Source organism: Sorex fumeus, unplaced genomic scaffold, assembly GCF_029834395.1.
Source record: "Sorex fumeus unplaced genomic scaffold, SorFum_2.1 ptg000241l, whole genome shotgun sequence".
In the NCBI taxonomy this organism is placed as follows: Eukaryota; Metazoa; Chordata; class Mammalia; order Eulipotyphla; family Soricidae; genus Sorex; species Sorex fumeus.
In genome coordinates this window covers 854,099-872,500 of record NW_026606298.1, presented here as the reverse complement: position 1 = coordinate 872,500, position 18,402 = coordinate 854,099, and the positions used below count along the sequence as shown (strand labels likewise).

Below are 18,402 nucleotides of genomic sequence, written 5' to 3'. Positions count from 1 at the left end.
ATATGTAGCTATAGCTGTCTATGAAAAACCATATTTACATGCCCCCAAATTAATATTTCTTTATATTTAATGACAGTAGATAAGAAATTAATTGTAGTTTAAATAAGTCATAAAGTAAGATCATGATTATGAACATCAAGCTAGTTACAAAAAATGCCAATTCATAACTCATTCTAGAGAACATGTTTTAAAGAAGATATTCTTAATTTTTCCTATGAAAACTTACATGTCACCTAGTATTACCCAAATCAGTAACTGGTACTGACAGACAAATAATGAATCAAGGTAGATTTTTTTTTTTTTTTGCTTTTTGGGTCACACCCGGCGATGCACAGGGGTTACTCCTGGCTCTGCACTCAGGAGTCACCCCTGGCAGTGCTCAGGGAACCATATGGGATGCTGGGAATCGAACCCAGGTCGGCTGCGTGCAAGGCAAACGCCCTACCCGCTGTGCTATCTCTCCAGTCCCAAGGTAGATTTTTTGAACCTCCCTTGACTTTCATGCTTCACCTCGAATTTGCCAGCAGATCTGATCAGTTTTAAAACTGATTCTATTTATATTTTTAAGTACAAATTTAAAAAATAACCCAGAAAGTGAACACCATTCATTCTTCTCTTTAGCCACACTACCCCAGTCTAAGCCATTTTCTTTCTTTTTTATTTAAAAAGAATAAGCCATTTTCACCTCTCTCTTAGAATCCCGCCCTCCTTGCATGCTCTCCTTCGTGGTCTCAAGCTTTCATCTTGGCCCAGTGTCCAACTCTGTCACACAATGTTGATATTTGTCTTTCTATATTGTATACCAGCTCAACTCATTGTGTTTCTCAAAATTCCGAATTAAAATTTCCTTCACTCTTGGAATGCGTCCCATTAGGTCAACGAAGTAGGTTGTCTGTCCCTTTCACCACATGGTCTCTTAGTTGGTTAATATTTTGTTAATTCTTTAGACCCCTCTTGGATCCCCTCTCTTTAGATGAGCTCTTCTGCATACCTAATACTTTCTCATGGAACTGGTGGAAGAGCACTTGGTGTATCATTTCTTCCTCAAAATATGACAGGTTTTGGGTTGGAGCAATAGCACAGGAGCTCGGGCGCTTGCCTTGCATGTGGCCGACCCGGGTTCGATTCCCAGCATTCCATATGGTCCCCTGAGCACCACCAGGGGTGATTCCTGAGTGCAGAGCCAGGAGTAACCCCTGTGAATCTCTGTGTGTGACCACCCCCCACCAAAGAAAAGAAAAAAAAAGATGACGGGTTTTTCAGTACAAAATTTGGTATCAACCCTCTATCAACGATTTAACATGCACCTCATTTGTTCTGATTATTGTAGTACTAAGTTTAACATTATTTTACCAATTTTATACGTTTCATTTTCATAAAGTAGTCCACAATAGTTCATTACAGATAATATTCAAACCTGAGTTTAACATTAGAACTGAGATTTTTCCTTACCTTGAACTTTGATGAGTCACAATACAGTGGTATGGTATTCCTTATAACAAAAGTTAATGCCTCGTGATATAGAATGTCTCTTCAGAAATAAATTTCTAATACTATTTTACTAAGGCACTGCATTTACAAAGCTATTTATAGTTGGGTCTTAGACATAAGATGTTCCAGCATCAATCCTACACTACTGTCAACTTCCCTCCACCAGTGTTCCCAGGTTTCCTTGGGAAAAAAAAAATTTATGATGACTAATGCTATCTTAGGTTTAAAAACTAAGTTGCAAGTTTATTTACTATTGTAAATAAAAACCAGAGCTCTTGTAACTAGCTGCCTCAAATGCTTTAAGTAGATCTGCTCTATCCTTATTCATAAAGGTCTGTTTTTGTTTTGTTTTGTTGTTTTGTTTTGTGTCACACCCTGTGATGCTCAGGGCTTATGTCTGGCTCTACACTCAGGAATCCCTCCTGGGAAGTTCAGGGAACCACATGGGATATTGAGGATCAAAATCTGGTCAGTTGCATGCAAGACTATCACTACAGTCCCTAAAGGTCTCTTTTTAAACATTATGGAATCTTATGTTTTTAGTCATATTTTAAGTATACACCAATGCATGCATATATATATATATATATTCTTTGTAAAATTTAATATCACCTTTTTAAAAAACTTTAAATATCAGTAGACCTGAAGGGAAATAAAAGGATTTCTGAAGTCCTCTATTCTCTGATACTAAAAAATAAGTAAACTTTCTTGAACACATCAAAGCTATATGCAATTTGAAATAAATGTGAATAGAAAATATGTTCTATTAAGACAGTTCACTTTAATACTTCTCTCAGATTAACTATAGACAAACTTCTTCAGGGCTTCTGACCTCTGATTTTTCATTTTCTGAGAACATTTAATAAAGCAACTAGTAAGACTCCATTATTTTTCTGCCGATTTGAGACACAATTTTTTTTCAAAAACTTTTTGCTTGTTTTCAATTTGAGTTGTCTTTTTCAAGAATTGGTATCCATCCTTTTGATACGTAGTCATCAAGGGAAAAAACTATTTTATCCAGGAAACATCCCTAGTCTATGTAGATGGGTAGAAATCTAACTTTGATAGCTGTCCACGAGCAAATATGAAAGTCCCAATCACCAGAGAAATATCTGTAAAACTCAGGAAAATAATCCATATACTCCACTGAATTCATCAACTTGTCTCCTAAACTTTTCTAGTACTCCTTCAGTACTCACAAAATCTTCCTAACTCTTTCAGCCAAGTGGTGTTCATTTTTCTCTCATAATGCAACCATCTTAGGTAAAGGTAAAGGTAAAGGCCCTCCCGTTGATCGTCGATTTGCTCGAGCGGGCCCAGTAACGTCTCCATTGGAGACTTTGTTGTTACTGTGTCTGGCATATCCAATACTCTCGGTAGCTTGCCGGGCTCTCCGAGAGGGGCGGAGGAATCGAACTCGGGTCGGTCATGTTGGCTGCGTGCAAGGCAAACGCCCTACCGCTGTGCTATCGCTCCAGCAACCATCTTAGATAGGCTTTTATCCTTAACATTAATTTTTAACTTTGACAGTATAATCCCAGTTCTGGAGATGACTAAGCTTTCAGTACTCACAGGCTTACCATCTTGACCAGGTTGTCCAGGGTAGCCAGGGTTCCCAGGCTGTCCTGGGTCACCCTAGAGAAGAAAAGACAAAATAAATCTTTTTAGTACCAACAACAGACCTTGGTAGCAAAGACAATGTTTGTCAGTGTTCAAAGCCACAACTTCACTATGCGAAGCATTTTGTAAATTAAAAAACATTGATGAACATCCCAAAGTAAGATTAAAGAATCAATATATAAAGAATATATCAAGAATCAATATATAAAGGCTATTAGGTTAAACTAATGTGATTTATTTCTGTGTGCACACTACATATAACTAAAGTAATTTTCTTTTTTATTTTCTGATTTTTGGGTCACACCTGGCGATGCACAGGGGTTACTCCTGGCTCTGCACTCAGGAGTTACTCTGGTGGTGCTCAGGGGACCATATGGGATGCTGGGAATCGAACCCGGGTCAGCCGCGTGCAAGGCCCTACCCGCTGTGCTATCTCTCCAGCGCCCCGACTAAAGTAATTGTCACCAGTGTAAATACTGTGGCAGGATATGCTTTTAGAATTCAGAATAAAACTATGAAATATCATAAGAAATATGATTTCAATGATAGCAGTATTTCAAAGCTCAACCGTTTAAATACTTAATTCTATTCTAAATGGTACACTGTCAAGATATCATGACCTATAATATAATATCATCACTCAATTCATAATCATCTATTTAAACATAGTAATACACACAGTATAATTTTACACATTGAACTCAAGTTTTAATATTCAAGTTTGATGCTCCATAATGATAATTTGGTTTGGGAGGGTTTCCCCCTTCATCTTATTTTGTAAAAGCATGAAGACTTACAGAGTTATTCATTGTTGATTGTTGGGTTTTAGACATACAACGTTCTATCACTGATCTCACCACCACGTTCATTTTACCCCCACCAGTGTTCCCAGGTACCTTCTTCCACCCCCACCCCCATAATGATAGTTTGTTTTCTTTTCATTTTCAGTAAGCTCAGCTTTATTTTTTTAATTAATTTTTATTAGTGAAACACCATGAGGTACAGTTGTAGATTTACAAATTTTTGTGCTTGGGTTTCAATTATACAATGATCAAATACCCATCCCTCCACCAGTGCCCATTTCCCACCACCATGGATCCCAGTATCCCTCCCACCCCCATCCCCTCCATTTCACCCCGCTCTGTGGCAGGGCATTCCCTTTTTTTCTCTCTCAGTAGTTTGTTTTTAATTAGTCAGTGATCTCTTAGCCTATACTTGTAATTTACTTTCAACATAATATTAAAATTCTGAAATTTAATATTTTCATGAGACTTGGGTCAAACAACTCTGCCCAATACTACTCTCTTGAGTGCATATAATACCCAAGAAATGAGAAAATACTTTTGTTCACACAAACCAGGGTCCTTTAAAGAACATTATTGTATACAACAAGGCAATTAACATAGATCCATACTAGGTAATGCCAGCGTGTTGTCATGGCAACATAGACCATTTAGATGATCACTGCCCAGGAAAACAAATAATTAAAGTCACACTTTGGGTGACCTAAAGGACCTTTTTATATCTTAATACTAAAAGAATGCTTCAAAAATATCCATCTACCACTGAGTCCATAAAGCCCACAGTGAAACAATGAAAAATAAATAAAATGAAGACCCAGCCATCATTGAAGTAAACTCTTGCATAGAAGCAACTCATTCCAGGGAATAATTCTTCACCATATTATTCACAAAGATCTCAGTGATTATATAGTAACTGAATACCAATACTAAGGCTACTTTCTCAGAGCCAAATTCACTATTCTGAAATACTACTTCAGGCTACTGGCCAAGGAGGTTTCTTCCTAAAATATAACAAGAAAAATGGAAAGAACTTTGTGAACTTGGTCAAGATGCCAATGAAGAAGTGATGGACTTTTCACTTAAGAGTAAAAAAAAAAAAAGATGATTCTCAAATAAACATGTATTTTCAAGTTCATTGATGCATTTCACAATAACAACAGAACAATAATAACTTAGCACCATGATATTTGGAGATATAATAAAGATTATTTCATTAAAAAATTATAAAGTAAAAAAGTAAGAAACTCAATATGACGAAAGACTGAGAAAAAGGAAAATATCATTTCAAAAGAGATGAGAAGTAGCAGCTATACATTCAGGGTGGAAAATAATGTGAAGGAGGGGTGTGGGGGAGACAAATACTAAAAAATTTCCCCCAAATACTAATGCTAATAAATAAAGTATCTCGCTAAAGAGGTGCATTTTATGATTCTAATTCAGTAACTTCCTATGTAAGTTGGACTCTTGGGAACAATATTCTGAGTCTTTCATGAGTTATAAGTATTTTTCTTTTGAATTTCTAGCCTTCATTCTTTCCATCGTTCTTTATCATGTTCAGACTAGTCTCTGTGTTTCAACATATTCCACCTCTTGTCTTTTTCCTAAGGAGAAACTTTCTTCCTTTTCTACTTAAAATTCAACGTGACAAAATTTTTATGACTGAACTCCCTTTTTTATTTGATGTCCCTTTCTATCAATCTGCAGTAGCAGCCCTGATACAAGGGAAGCATATTTTGAGAACTAGTCTGGAGCGATAGCACAGCGGTAGGGCGTTCGCCTTACACGCGGCCAACATGGCCGACCCGAGTTCGATTCCTCCACCCCTCTCGGAGAGCCCGGCAAGCTACCGAGAGTATTCGATATGCCAGACACAGTAACAACAAAGTCTCCAATGGAGACGTTACTGGGCCCGCTCGAGCAAATCGACGATCAACGGGAGGGCCTTTACCTTTACCTTTAGTCTTTTAAATTTTCCCTGTGGTTAGTTTTTATTTGTCAAATGAATTAAGATCCCTTGATAAACACAGAGTCAGGAGTGACCCTTGAGCAACAGTGGATGTGCTCTCTCCCCTCCCCCCCTTAAAAAAGACTCCATGAGAAGAGTGTCTATACTTATTTTCTCTCTCTCTCTTTTATTTTTTACAATACTGGGTATTAAGTAGAGACTATATAATTATTAGCATTTTCATGTTTCAAAAGAAATAAAATCTCTGAAGGACCCCTCTATTATAAACAATACTATCTATTATCTTCAAAATCTAATAAATCAAAAGGACCTAGGAGGGTTGAACTTCTACCATGATGGAACAGAAATAAAACACTGGCATAAAAAGAAAAGGGATTTGTGTTTTCAGTCTGCACAAAAGTACATGACATACTTAATAATATTTTAAATAAATCTAACTTTCTAAGAGGGAAAATCACCCCAAATATAAATTCAATGTGATTTTAAAAGGTAGATAATACTGGTCAAGAGTCCCAAGAAGAAAATTCATCCCTATTATTGCTGGTAGATTTTAATTGCTAGTTTAAATACTGACCTCAGTAAATGATTTGCAAAAGAGAGAAAGTGCTTGGTGTTATTTCTGTGAAATAGGAAATATAAGCTTAATCCTAAGGAACTATTTCACAAACACCAAGAGTAAAAAATTGAATGAGAATAAGATGATAAAGAATAAATTTTTTTTTTTTTGGTTTTTGGGTCACACCCGGCGATGCTCAGGGGTTACTCCTGGCTCATGCACTCAGGAATTGCTCCTGGCGGTGCTCGGGGGACCATATGGGGTGCTGGGAATCGAACCTGTGTCGGTCATGTTGGCTGCGTGCAAGGCAAACGCCCTACCCGCTGTTCTATCGGTCCAGCCCCAAGAATAAAAATTTTTGAAGAAACTAAATGCTTATCTTTCTTTATTGCTTATTATTTTTCTAAGCACTAAAATGTGTGTGTGTGTGTGTGTGTGTGTGTGTGTGTGTGTATTCAATAGGTTTTATCATTCCATTTTATGTAGAGAAAACTGAAGCCTAGGAAAGTTGGGTAACTTGCCCAATGTCACACAAGAGATGCATAATGATGAGAACTCAGTCAATTCAACTTCAGAGCCCATGCGACTAAATATTACTACACCCACTCATGTTACAGGGCATACAGTGATCAAAACCAGACATGCAGGCCACTAACAAATTTAACACACAAAATATTTCAAATGCATTACATTTAACATCTGACTTATTATTATGTATCTGTGACTAAATTCCTAATCTTCTACATTCTAATTTAATTGGAATATTTGCACATTTATATTTAAGTATGTATTCAGCTGAAAAGCAACACTTATTTAGGTTGAGTTGGATCTGTGTCACAGAAGTTTTGAGTTGCTGACAGGCCTGGAAATGTCATGGACTTTAGGGACTATACCAAAACATCTCTGAATATGACTTCTCAAAAAGTGTAAACACTAATGATTAAAGTAAGAAATAGTTGTGCTTCCAAGAGTAAGCTAATATTTTAAGCAGCTCTTCTAAAATTGATATCTGTAGATCTGTTCACTTTTACCCAAGTCCCATTTTATGAAGTCTTCTCAAAAATCCTTGTACCTTCAAACCACTTTCTAGCCTCCACAGGAATATATGACCTACCACCTATTCCATTCTCCAAGATCAGTACCTTCAATCAACTCAATTGCTCATTCCTAGGCTAGAATGTAATTATACCTAGTCTTGTTAAAAATTTGAACATGGGGCCAGAGAGATAAAAACAAAAGTAAAGTGCTTGCCTGGTAGGAGCCAACCCAAATTCAATTCCAGGAACCACATAAAGTCTCCTGACCACTATTAGTAGTGATCCCTGAGCTCAAAGTCAAGAGTAAACACTGAGTAAACACTGAACACCCCCAGAAGTGTCCCAGATACTCCCCTCCCCATCAAAACAATTGTGAACACAGTGGTTCTAGAGCTTTCCAGAGCCCTTTGTATTGTATATATAGAAGAAATACTAACAGTCAAAGGCCCTCCCGTTGATCGTCAATTTGCTCGAGCGGGCCCAGTAACGTCTCCATTGGAGACTTTGTTGTTACTGTGTCTGGCATATCGAATACTCTCGGTAGCTTGCCGGGCTCTCCGAGAGGGCCAGAGGAATCGAACTCGGGTCGGCCATGTTGGCCGCTTGTAAGGCGAATGCCCTACCGCTGTGCTATCGCTTCAGCCCACAGACTAACAGTCAAATATTTATATAATTAATGAGATTATTAGGGTGAAATTAATGAATATGTCAATAGTAGTTACAAATGTTCCTATGGTTTTTTCTTTCTTTCCTTTTTATTTTTTATAAAATTACAATCACATTTTATTTTATTTTTTTGAGTCACACCTGGTGATGTCAGGGGTTACTCCTGGCTCTGCACTCAGGAATTACTCCTGGTGGTGCTCAGGGGACCATATGTGATGCTGGGATTCGAACCCGGATTGGCTGCATGCAAGGCAAATGCCCTTCCCACTGTGCTATCACTCCAGTCCCTGTTTCTGTGGGTTCTATAGTAGGGGAAGAAGCTGTCACTTTTTACAATATACAAGCCATTTGAAATGGAACTGTTTGTAAATACAGAATTCTTTAGCTCTTTCATATAGAACAAAGGCATCAAATATAGTTTAACTGGAAATAAAGATAAACCTATTCTTCAGTGATTCCATAATTCCTTAGGTTAAAATATTCCTATTAAGCATTGTGCTAGACACTGGCATTCCAAAGAATTCATTGTGTTAACTGTCATTGTGACAAGGTTATACGACTATCTATCCACACAAGAATTTCTCAAAACTGCTTGCTCATCCAGACATTTATTTCTGGCTATTGGACTAGATTGGTTCTCCACAGGTAACTTTGAAGGACATCAGTGAAAGTGTTCAGAGAGGATAAAACAGAAAATGCTAACTCTCGGAGCATCCTCATAAAATCCTCTTGTCTTTTTTAGTTTGAGTTCTGCTGAGCTGATTAAAATACTATCAATTTTCCAAGCCAGAAATTCTTTGAAGGAAGTACAATACAGTTTGTTGCTAGGGATTCTGTTTTTCACATACAAGTCCTTGAACTGGGGAGGAAACCACCTCCAGAGGAAAGAGTCCTACAAGAATAGAAGACTGTGTGTGTGTTCCTGTCATAGAGCCAGATTTTTAGAAGAAAATGGAAAGCAGAGCAAGGAGGCATGCCAACTCAAAAACTGGTGGAAAACTGCGATTTCACTTAAAGTAGTAGGTGGCAATGGGGTTAGAGGATGACTAAGAAAAGGGAAGAAAAATGAACAACACATGAAACCGGGAAATAGTGGAAATCAGAGTCTTTGCCAGATAAGATAAGGGTGTGTTGAAATTCTGCTGTTGAAACATGTGTGGATGAAGACTGGTGTCATGCTAGACACCCATGGCTCACTAATGAGGAATCAGAAAATATCAGAGGCATATGATACCTTCCTCCAACGTAAGTTAACATGTAGATATTGCGGGGGTGGCCCAAATCTCACCGAGAATCCAAAAAGCAGTTGGGCATTGAATGGTCAGATATCAAGGGACCTGAGTTTCACATTACATCTCATAATAGGTCAAATCATTTTATATACAATATTCCAAGTTGAATAAAAGATATAAATATTTATGAGAGTCTTTTTAGTATGTCATAATCACCAAGCAGTTTTACCATGGTATATTCTCCCAGGAGCATTTTACAGGTTAATTTCTATGTTAGATCAGATTACCTTAAAAAGCATGTGCTTAAAAACAGTTGGATTAAATCCAACCTCAAAACAAGTCTGCAATATTAAATTACCATTTACTGATACCAAATTTCAAACCCAATAGATAGACTTTGAAAAAATTTTATAACAGTATTTTTATTTATTTTTTTGTGACGGGAGTGGGTAATTCCAAGTGGTGGTCAGGACATCCTGGGGCCAAACTGACAATCCTTGGCCAGTTGGTGCAGTGGGTCAATGCAAAATTCAAAAAAGGAAAACCTTCTTGGGTGCTGTGGTGCCAGCAACCTGTGGGACACCTCAGTACTGCTACAAAAGCGGCATGATATAAACCATCACTTGTTACGAAACAGTAAGGCCCCAGTCATAAACAAATATATGTGTTCATATTCATGCAAATATATATGCAACTAGAATATATGAACATATGAGCATGAATAAAAATATATACCCCCAAATAAATCTAATATGATTTCTTGAAATCAACTTAGTTGCCTCAATTTTAATAAGACATCAAACTCACAATATTAATATCAATTTCTCTTACCCTAACAAAAGACTGTCACTGTCACTGTCCTCCTGCTGTTCATCGATTTGCTCGAGCGGGCCCAGTGACGTCTCCATTGTGACAATTGTTACTGTGTTTGGCATATCGAACACGTGATATGGGGAGCTTGCCAGGCTTTGCCATGTGGGCAAGATACTCTCGGTGGCATGTCAGGCTCTCCGACAGGGTCAGAGGAATCGAACTTGGGTCTTGGGTTGGCCGTGTGCAAAGCAAACGCCCTACCTGCTGTGCTATTGCTCCAGCCCCAACAAAAGACTGAAATTCACAATTTGTTTAAAAGTCTTTGTAATATTGCCCCAAAGCAAATAAAATTTAAAAAAAAATAAAGAAAAGGATCCACTCATTGTGTTCTGTTGGGGTCTCAGTAGCAGGTCTGAGACTTTGACTAAATCCCTCCATCCCTGAAAGCAAGAGCTGGCCCTGTGTACAGGGACCTAGGGGCTTGCTCTGGCACTCCACTCACTGTGGGCGCTCTGGCCGAGGATGAGGGATATAACAGTTACCTTTATCTGCCTGAGCTGATACACCTGGCCTTGAGAGCGGGAGATGTAAACCATTAACTGACATCTGTACTGAGCCTGACAAGGTAACCGTGACACACATGGATTGCCCCTGAAATGTCTGTATGAAAACCCCCAATGTGAGAGCTAATAAACGGATTACTGATTGACCACCAGCTTTTCCCCACTCCTCGTGATTCAGTGTAACAGTGTTCTTCACGTGCAGCAAAACCATCAAGTCAGAGAAGTTTGTGTCACGTCCCAAGTTAATCAGCATTGAATACATATTGCAGATTTATTGAAGGTATACTTGATGGTAGCAGGAAGTGAAGAGATTCTATCTCCCTTTGTTCATCATTTTCTTTGTCCCTTATTTTGAGAAAACGTTCTTTTCCGAGATTTCTAAATGGCTACAGGACCAACTGACAACACTGCCACCTACTTGGAATATTTGTTTCACCCTCGGGGAGACAGAGCTAACATAATGCTTATATGATCAGCTCACATTTAGTATCCAACAGCTTTAGAGCACTGTGTGCTGACCAAAGTCATTGTTGAATTTGGGTTACATGCTGTTCTAAAAAACGGCCATTCATGAGTGTGTATGTACCTATGGCTGTCTCTCTGTCTGTGTGTCTTTTAGCTTACTATTCCCCCAGAAATTTTATTTCCATTTTTGTCTAAAAATAATTTTTCCAAATTAAGTATTTAAATATTCTGGTAGTGAGCATGGAAAATGAACACTGTGCCTTGATAACATATACACGTTGACACACTTGTAAACCGATGTTACCTCAATAAATTAGAGAGGAGATACCATAACAAAGAACCTTTCTTCACCTTTCACCAAATTGTAAGTATCATTCTTGGGCTCATACAGCAGTATTGGTAAATGCAAAGGACAGAACACAAAACTGAAAAAGCGCCCTTACATATCTGTGGGCTCTGAGATCCAGATTTGGGTTGAAAGGCAACAGATTAAGATATGCTTTTCTTTAACAATAATTAAATTTCAATTTTGAAGCTCCAAGGCATTATATAGAAATTCCATAACAGATTCTATGGTGATTATGAATTGTGTGTTTGCTCAGTTTTGTTTGTGCGTCTTTAAAAAGAGGAGACTAAGGATGGTTTACCTTGGGTCCTTGCAGTCCTGGTTTCCCCGGGGGGCAAACACAGGGAGCTGAAGTTGCACCCACATCACTGGGACCATTGAGGCACTAGAAAGATAGAAGTAGAAATAATAAATGAAAGTCATATATGCATCGGTACGTATGTATGTGTGTCTAGAAATTTCTATGAAATGATAAGGAGATGCTACAGTTTCCTTCTAATTTATTTTATTTTTATTTTTTGGTTTTGGGATAGAGCTTACCCCTGGCTCTGTGCTCAGGGATTACTCCTGGCAGGGCCAGAGATGGAGGAAGGTGGACCATCTGCAAGGCAAGTGCCCTTTTCCCTGTGTTATCTCTGATCTTCCAATTTCATTTAGGCGAATAACAACTTCAAATCAGCAAAACATATAGTTACCAAACACATTCAAGGCCCTCCCATTGATCGTCGATTTGCTCGAGCGGGCCCAGTAACGTCTCCATTGGAGACTTTGTTGTTACTGTGTCTGGCATATCGAATACTCTCGGTAGCTTGCCGGGCTCTCCGAGAGGGGTGGAGGAATCGAACTCGGGGCGGCCATGTTGGCCGCTTGTAAGGCGAACGCCCTACCACTGTGCTATCATGAAAATGGGTTCAGTTTATCTTAATATACTTACAGTTGATAAAAGGAAGCGAAACACGCTCACAGTGTCAGTATTACCTTACGAAGAATTATAGAATCCATGCTTACCTCACCATTCTGAAAGAAAAAATAATGTTTTAAGACATATTTTAAATTGCATTTCTAAATTTTCTTAGTGATTTACAGATATTTTGTATCAATTAAAGACGCACAAAATACTAAAATCATGAATACTTGGCATTTGCTGTCCTCTATCTTAAAAAATTACTTATCCATATGTGTCATTACAACATTTATAGTAATAAAGGACTATAAGAAGAGTTGTAAGAGAATATTAAAAGGCCAAGGCTTCTTGATATAATAATAAGACATAAGGTAGGATTTATGCTCTCTTATACTTTTGGGAAAACACCTAGGGACCGGATGGGGAATAGATCATGTATTAAATAAACACGCATTAAAGTTTACGTACATTTCACTAAACAATGTACTTATTACTGAATAATACATAGTTATCAACAGGTTACTAATCTCTCAAACAACAATATATTAGATAAGAGAATAAAAGATGGAAATAAAGGTTAAAAAGCAAAGAAAGTCATATTATAGCTGAGAGCATGGAAGAGACATAGAACAGAATAACATAGATTATATCTGCAAAATTATATCCCATCTCTCTTCTTCTGTGAGATAACAACTAAACTCTTGGACATATTGCTACAGAGAAATTAACTTAAGAAGTTTGCACAATGGATCTCAAAATACAGTAACATATTAGAACCTTTTTAGAGGTTAATATTTAAATTAAGCATTGCCAAAAATTAAGAGGAGAAACAGTTGTTGATGTCAATAATTGACTCAGTCATTTCTATAAAACTTCCATAATTGATTTTTCTATAGACCCTTTAAATGGGCTGCTCTGTAGTTTCAAGTTTTCAGCATTGGATTAAGGAATTTGATAGAAAAAGTTTGATAGAAAAAGAAGACTACAACAGTATGACTAGAGTTTATAAGAAACTTGTAGGGCTCAAATGTCACTATGGATTACGTTCTATCTTATTTTCATTAGCAAAAACATGCAACATTTTTGCCCAGAAGGAAAGAGATTGATCATTATCATTCTCTCTGCCTCTCATATAATAAGACTCTATAACAACTTGAAATTTTCTTCCTCTTAACACATTAGTGAAAAGCCAAATGACATGAGAGTTGTTCATATTCTAGAAATAAGAGAAAAATCTTCTCTAATAATAGCACAAAGACAATTGAATATTCATTGTGCAGAAAATACTGATGAACAGGAATATGATTCATTTCCTACTCTTCAGAGCTGTGCTCTTGTGACATTCTGTCAATGCATCTAATTAAACGTCGGCATTTATTTTACACACTGGATAGTCAGAGAATCCTGTGATCTTGGGCAGATCCAGACGCGTTCCACTTGAGTGCTGGACAGATCAAAATTAGTTATGACAATATAGAAAAAATTCCTTTGTATGCATCATTCGCATTTATAGAGAAACATTATTAATTTTATTTCATTTTACAGTTTTGGTTCACACACAGCTGTATTCTGTGTGCTCAGGGATCACTCCTGAAATTTTTACTGGTTCTGTGCTCAGGGATCACTCCTGGCAAAACCAGAGGCATTCCTGGGGATTGAACCACAGTTGGCCAAAGGAAAAGGAAGTCCTTCAAGCATTGTACCATCTCTTCACCCCTATACACTGTATTTTTAAAATTATGAACCTCAAATAACTTTAATCAAGATACATTCATTTCCACTACAAAATTAGTGAATGAAGTCCACATTGGTATATCTGTTTTCTAATTACTGTTTTGGAAGTAGTGATGGAAAACTTGAAGGAAAAAAAGCAGTCCTACTCACAAATCCAGGTATTTCACATGCTGTCTCCCGGTTGTTCTGTTCTGGGTCACAGTAGATACGCAACTTCTGGACATCAAACTAGGAATATAAGATCAAATGTTTTCAAATTGATGTACAAGTCGTTCTATGAGAACAACTCAGATACAAAAGCTGCCCCTACAGTTATTAATCATACAAATTATACATTGTAGGATTTAGTGAAAACAATCAATATACAAAATCTGAATCCCTAAGATGTGATCAATCTTCCAGGAAGTCAGGTGCCTTTTATTAAATTATAGTCTGAAAAACATTGTCTAGGACACTTAACTACATTTTCAGGCTTTCTGAGTTTATCCTAAAATCTCTATAACCTTCCTTACTACCTAGAAGAAGCTTCTTAAGTTTCAGAGGATTAGTTACAGGCATAGAGTATTGTGCAATGAATAGGGCCAGCACTTGCTACAATTTAAATATTTACCAAAATATGACAAGCTGCATTACAATAGAGTAACTTTGAACATAATCCCACATTTGTATGCGAAGTCTTCCCTTAATAAAAATAAAAAGTGAAAGACATAACTCCTCAAAAAATTATTTTTCAGGAAATAGTTAACTTCTTGATATATATGCACACTTACCTAAACAGATACTGAATTGTAAAGAGACATCAAAAAAGTCACAGAAACACTCCTGACATGTTCTAAAGACATGTTCTAAATTATTTTTCTCCTCATAGCCATAGAAAAAAATTAGTACCCCCATTCACAGCTCTTTTTCCCAAGTTCTTTTTCCCAAGTTCATTATTTTACCTATGCTTCCTCTGAGAAACATAAAATTAATACTTTGTAGGAATGAGGAACTCCACTCTGAACCCAATGAAACACTTTATAAATATTCTTAGCAATAGAGGAAGTTGAATTTTGTATGTTCATGCAACCAGCAAAAACACAATTTCACGAAAGATTTTTTTTCACATTTAGGCTATCTTAAAAAAAATTCACAATTAAACCAGCCAATTGTGGTACTATCATCAAAAATGATCAAAAGTGTCATTTTAAACCATGCAAAAAGCAGTAATTATTCACCTGAACAGTTTCTTCTTTTCCAGAATATTTTCCTATTTGGGTTTGGCCACTGATGAAGATCCCTAAAACTGGATGTAAGGGCTTATTTTGAATCTGTTGATCGTCAATATAAAGTGTTACATCTTCTTCTGTCACTAAAAGACGAATCTGATGCCAGTTTTCATCAAACAATTTCTATCAGAAAAAAACAGGAAAGAAATACAAATAATTTTCAACATCTTTGTCCTTATTCCCTTGCTGTCAGCCACTGCCAAGAAAATTCATCCCACATAGGTTGGTTGTACTGTGTACAGGAATCCAATCCATCTTACCCAAGATCACTCTCAAATGCTACCCACCAAGTGTGTCATGTGAACCTCATTACGTTTTTATTACATACTTTGTAGTAGCGATGTTCAAACTTTTTCTGAAACAACTTATCAGAGTTACAAAGCAGTTTCAAATCTCTGAATCCAAATGACTTTTATTATTCTACATCCATTGTTCCATTGTTCTTTTGGACACACTTCACTAGACCTTCCTCCTGTTCTCTGACACAATCACCAGAAGTCATGTTTTCTTTTCTTTTCTTTTTTCAGGAGCTTTCCTACCTCAACCAAAACAGTACACACAGGTTCTTCCCTTGACATTATCATTCTCCCTTTTGACTCATCTATTATTATAGGGCACTAACTACTTTTATGAAATAAACCCCAGGTCTGCACCAACAGTCTGAACCTCTCCTCTACAAATCACACCTTCAGTTTTAATATTGGCTGGAAGAATTTTGCAATAATGTCTTACAATCAGCCTGGAAAAGTAGGAATAAAATTAATTGAACTAGCACCAGACTTTCTTCCCCTGATCTTTTCCCTTAAATAATAGTATTTTCCATTTCTAACTATGACAAGGTCTTTACTTCTTTCTTTAAGCTACAGTAATAACCAAGTGACTTACACATGATTTACTCTACATTTCCATTCCCACTGTCATAATTTAGTCTTACGAATATTTTTCTTTATATGAATAATTTCCAAACACATTTCTATCTTAAAACATTTTCACTGTAAGCAAGCTGTCCGTACCTCGACTGTCACTGTCACTGTCCTCCCGTTGTTCATCGATTTGCTCGAGCGGGCCCAGTAGAAGAAGGAGGAAAAAGAAGAGAAGGAGGAAAAAGAAGAGGAGGAGAAATAGGTTGAATGGAAGGAGGAAGAGGAGTGGAAAGAAAGAGAAACTCTGGGGGCTGGAGCGATGGTACAGCGGGTAGGGCATTTGCCTTGCACGCAGCCGACCCGGGTTTGATTGCCAGCATCCCATATGGTCCCCCAGCACTGCCAAGAGTAATTCTTGAGTGCAGAGCCAGGAGTAACCCCTGTGCATCGCCGGGTGTGACCCAAAAAGAAAAAAAGAAAGAAAGAAAGAAAGAGAAACTCTGACCATGAGAATAAGTATGTGATAAGGACCTTTTGATGGAATCCTATCATCCACTGAATTAAGAAACTTCTTTGTATGGATTTCCAAATCTAAACAGATTGAGATTACTCCTTGCTAGCCTTTTCTTTCATAACTTTTATCCTCCAAACTTGAGGAAACAACAATTTCCATTCTCTAAACAAAACCCATGAATTTTAACTAAGCATGACCGCTCAGTAACTTCCTACCTGTTTTCTACACATGCCTCTTCCCATCAAAATCCTACACAGAACTCAAGTCCAATGCTAAAACCATGCAATTTATGGAGACAGTCACATCTTATTAGAACACACTTAGCCCTCCACATTCTGCATGACCATTAGAGGCTAGGATATTTGGATCTTCCACAGTAATCTTTGAAGGACAGAAACCTGCCTTATTCATTTATGATTTTTTAAAATTTTATTGAATCATTTATCATTTTTATATAACATGACACATTATCTGAAATGATAATGGCAGACTTCTTTTTTTATTTTTTCAGTATCTTAATCTGCTTACTAAGTGAAGAAATATTTTAAATGAGTAATTTTATATATAACTATTTATTAAATCACTAGAATTAAAATTTCACAAAATAATGATCAAAATACTTTATATCTATATTATGAATATTAAGAGGAATCGAAAGAGCTATGCTTGGAATATCATGATTGACTCAAATGAGAGAATCCGGAGTTCTGATCTCCGTCAACGCTCAAGAATCAGGTACGCTGTCTCATTTGCCAAGGCATCAAAAATCAGATGGGCTGGACCTGTAATGAGGTTTACAGACAACCGCTGGACTAGAGCCATTACTGACTGGATTCCACGGGACGTCGAAAGATCGTGTGGACGCCCACCTACAAGATGGTCAGACTTCTTCGTCAAGACCCTGAATGATCAGTTTGAGGCTCTGCATGTTCCTAGAACGAACAGATGCCATTAGGCTATGCTAGCATGCAACAGGGATGAATGGAGACGTTACTGGCACCTGCTCGAGTAAATCGATGAATAACAGGGGATCAAGTGATCAAGTGATTATGAATACATTTGACTAGAAAAGTCTACTTAATTTTACAATATTGATTTTATTAACTTTGTGTTTCATTTGGAGAAATAAAATGTATCAGTTAAATGGAAATTCTTTATTTATGGAAATTCCTTTATCAACCTGTATTCAATGTGCTAACAAATAGGCCTTTGTCTCTGTACTCTACAGGACATGGTAGCATAAGACAGAAAGCATAGCCATTGCAATAGGTCCGAACAAAATTCAACTTTGGTATCACCATTTATTAAATGTGTTATTTTTGAGAAGGAACTTAATATCCTTGAACCTTGATTTCTCTGTCTGTAAAATGAGAACAACAGCAACTTCCTTGGCTGGTTATTATAATTAAACTTGTCTGGTATCTATTAGTAGGCGCTCAAAAATTTTAGTTACCCTTCTCTTTCATTTCATACAATTTCCTTTCCATTGTGGCTATTATTCAATAGAACAACATTAAAATAAAAACTGAGTATCTTTCAATCATGTGAAAATCATACTTGT

The 18,402-nt window shown here is 37.1% G+C and overlaps 1 protein-coding gene across 1 annotated transcript in view; it reads right to left on the bottom strand.

Moving 5' to 3' along the window:
* Positions 1-18,402, bottom strand: part of COL21A1 (collagen type XXI alpha 1 chain) — a 133,328-nt gene that overhangs the window by 94,492 nt on the left and 20,434 nt on the right. Inside the window, exons 5-9 of the mRNA XM_056108986.1 lie at positions 15,414-15,587; positions 14,347-14,424; positions 12,567-12,575; positions 11,860-11,943; positions 3,064-3,126 (exon numbers count right to left, since the gene is read on the bottom strand). Coding sequence (XP_055964961.1) covers positions 3,064-3,126; positions 11,860-11,943; positions 12,567-12,575; positions 14,347-14,424; positions 15,414-15,587 — 408 coding nt within the window. The remainder of the gene's footprint in view (positions 1-3,063; positions 3,127-11,859; positions 11,944-12,566; positions 12,576-14,346; positions 14,425-15,413; positions 15,588-18,402) is intronic.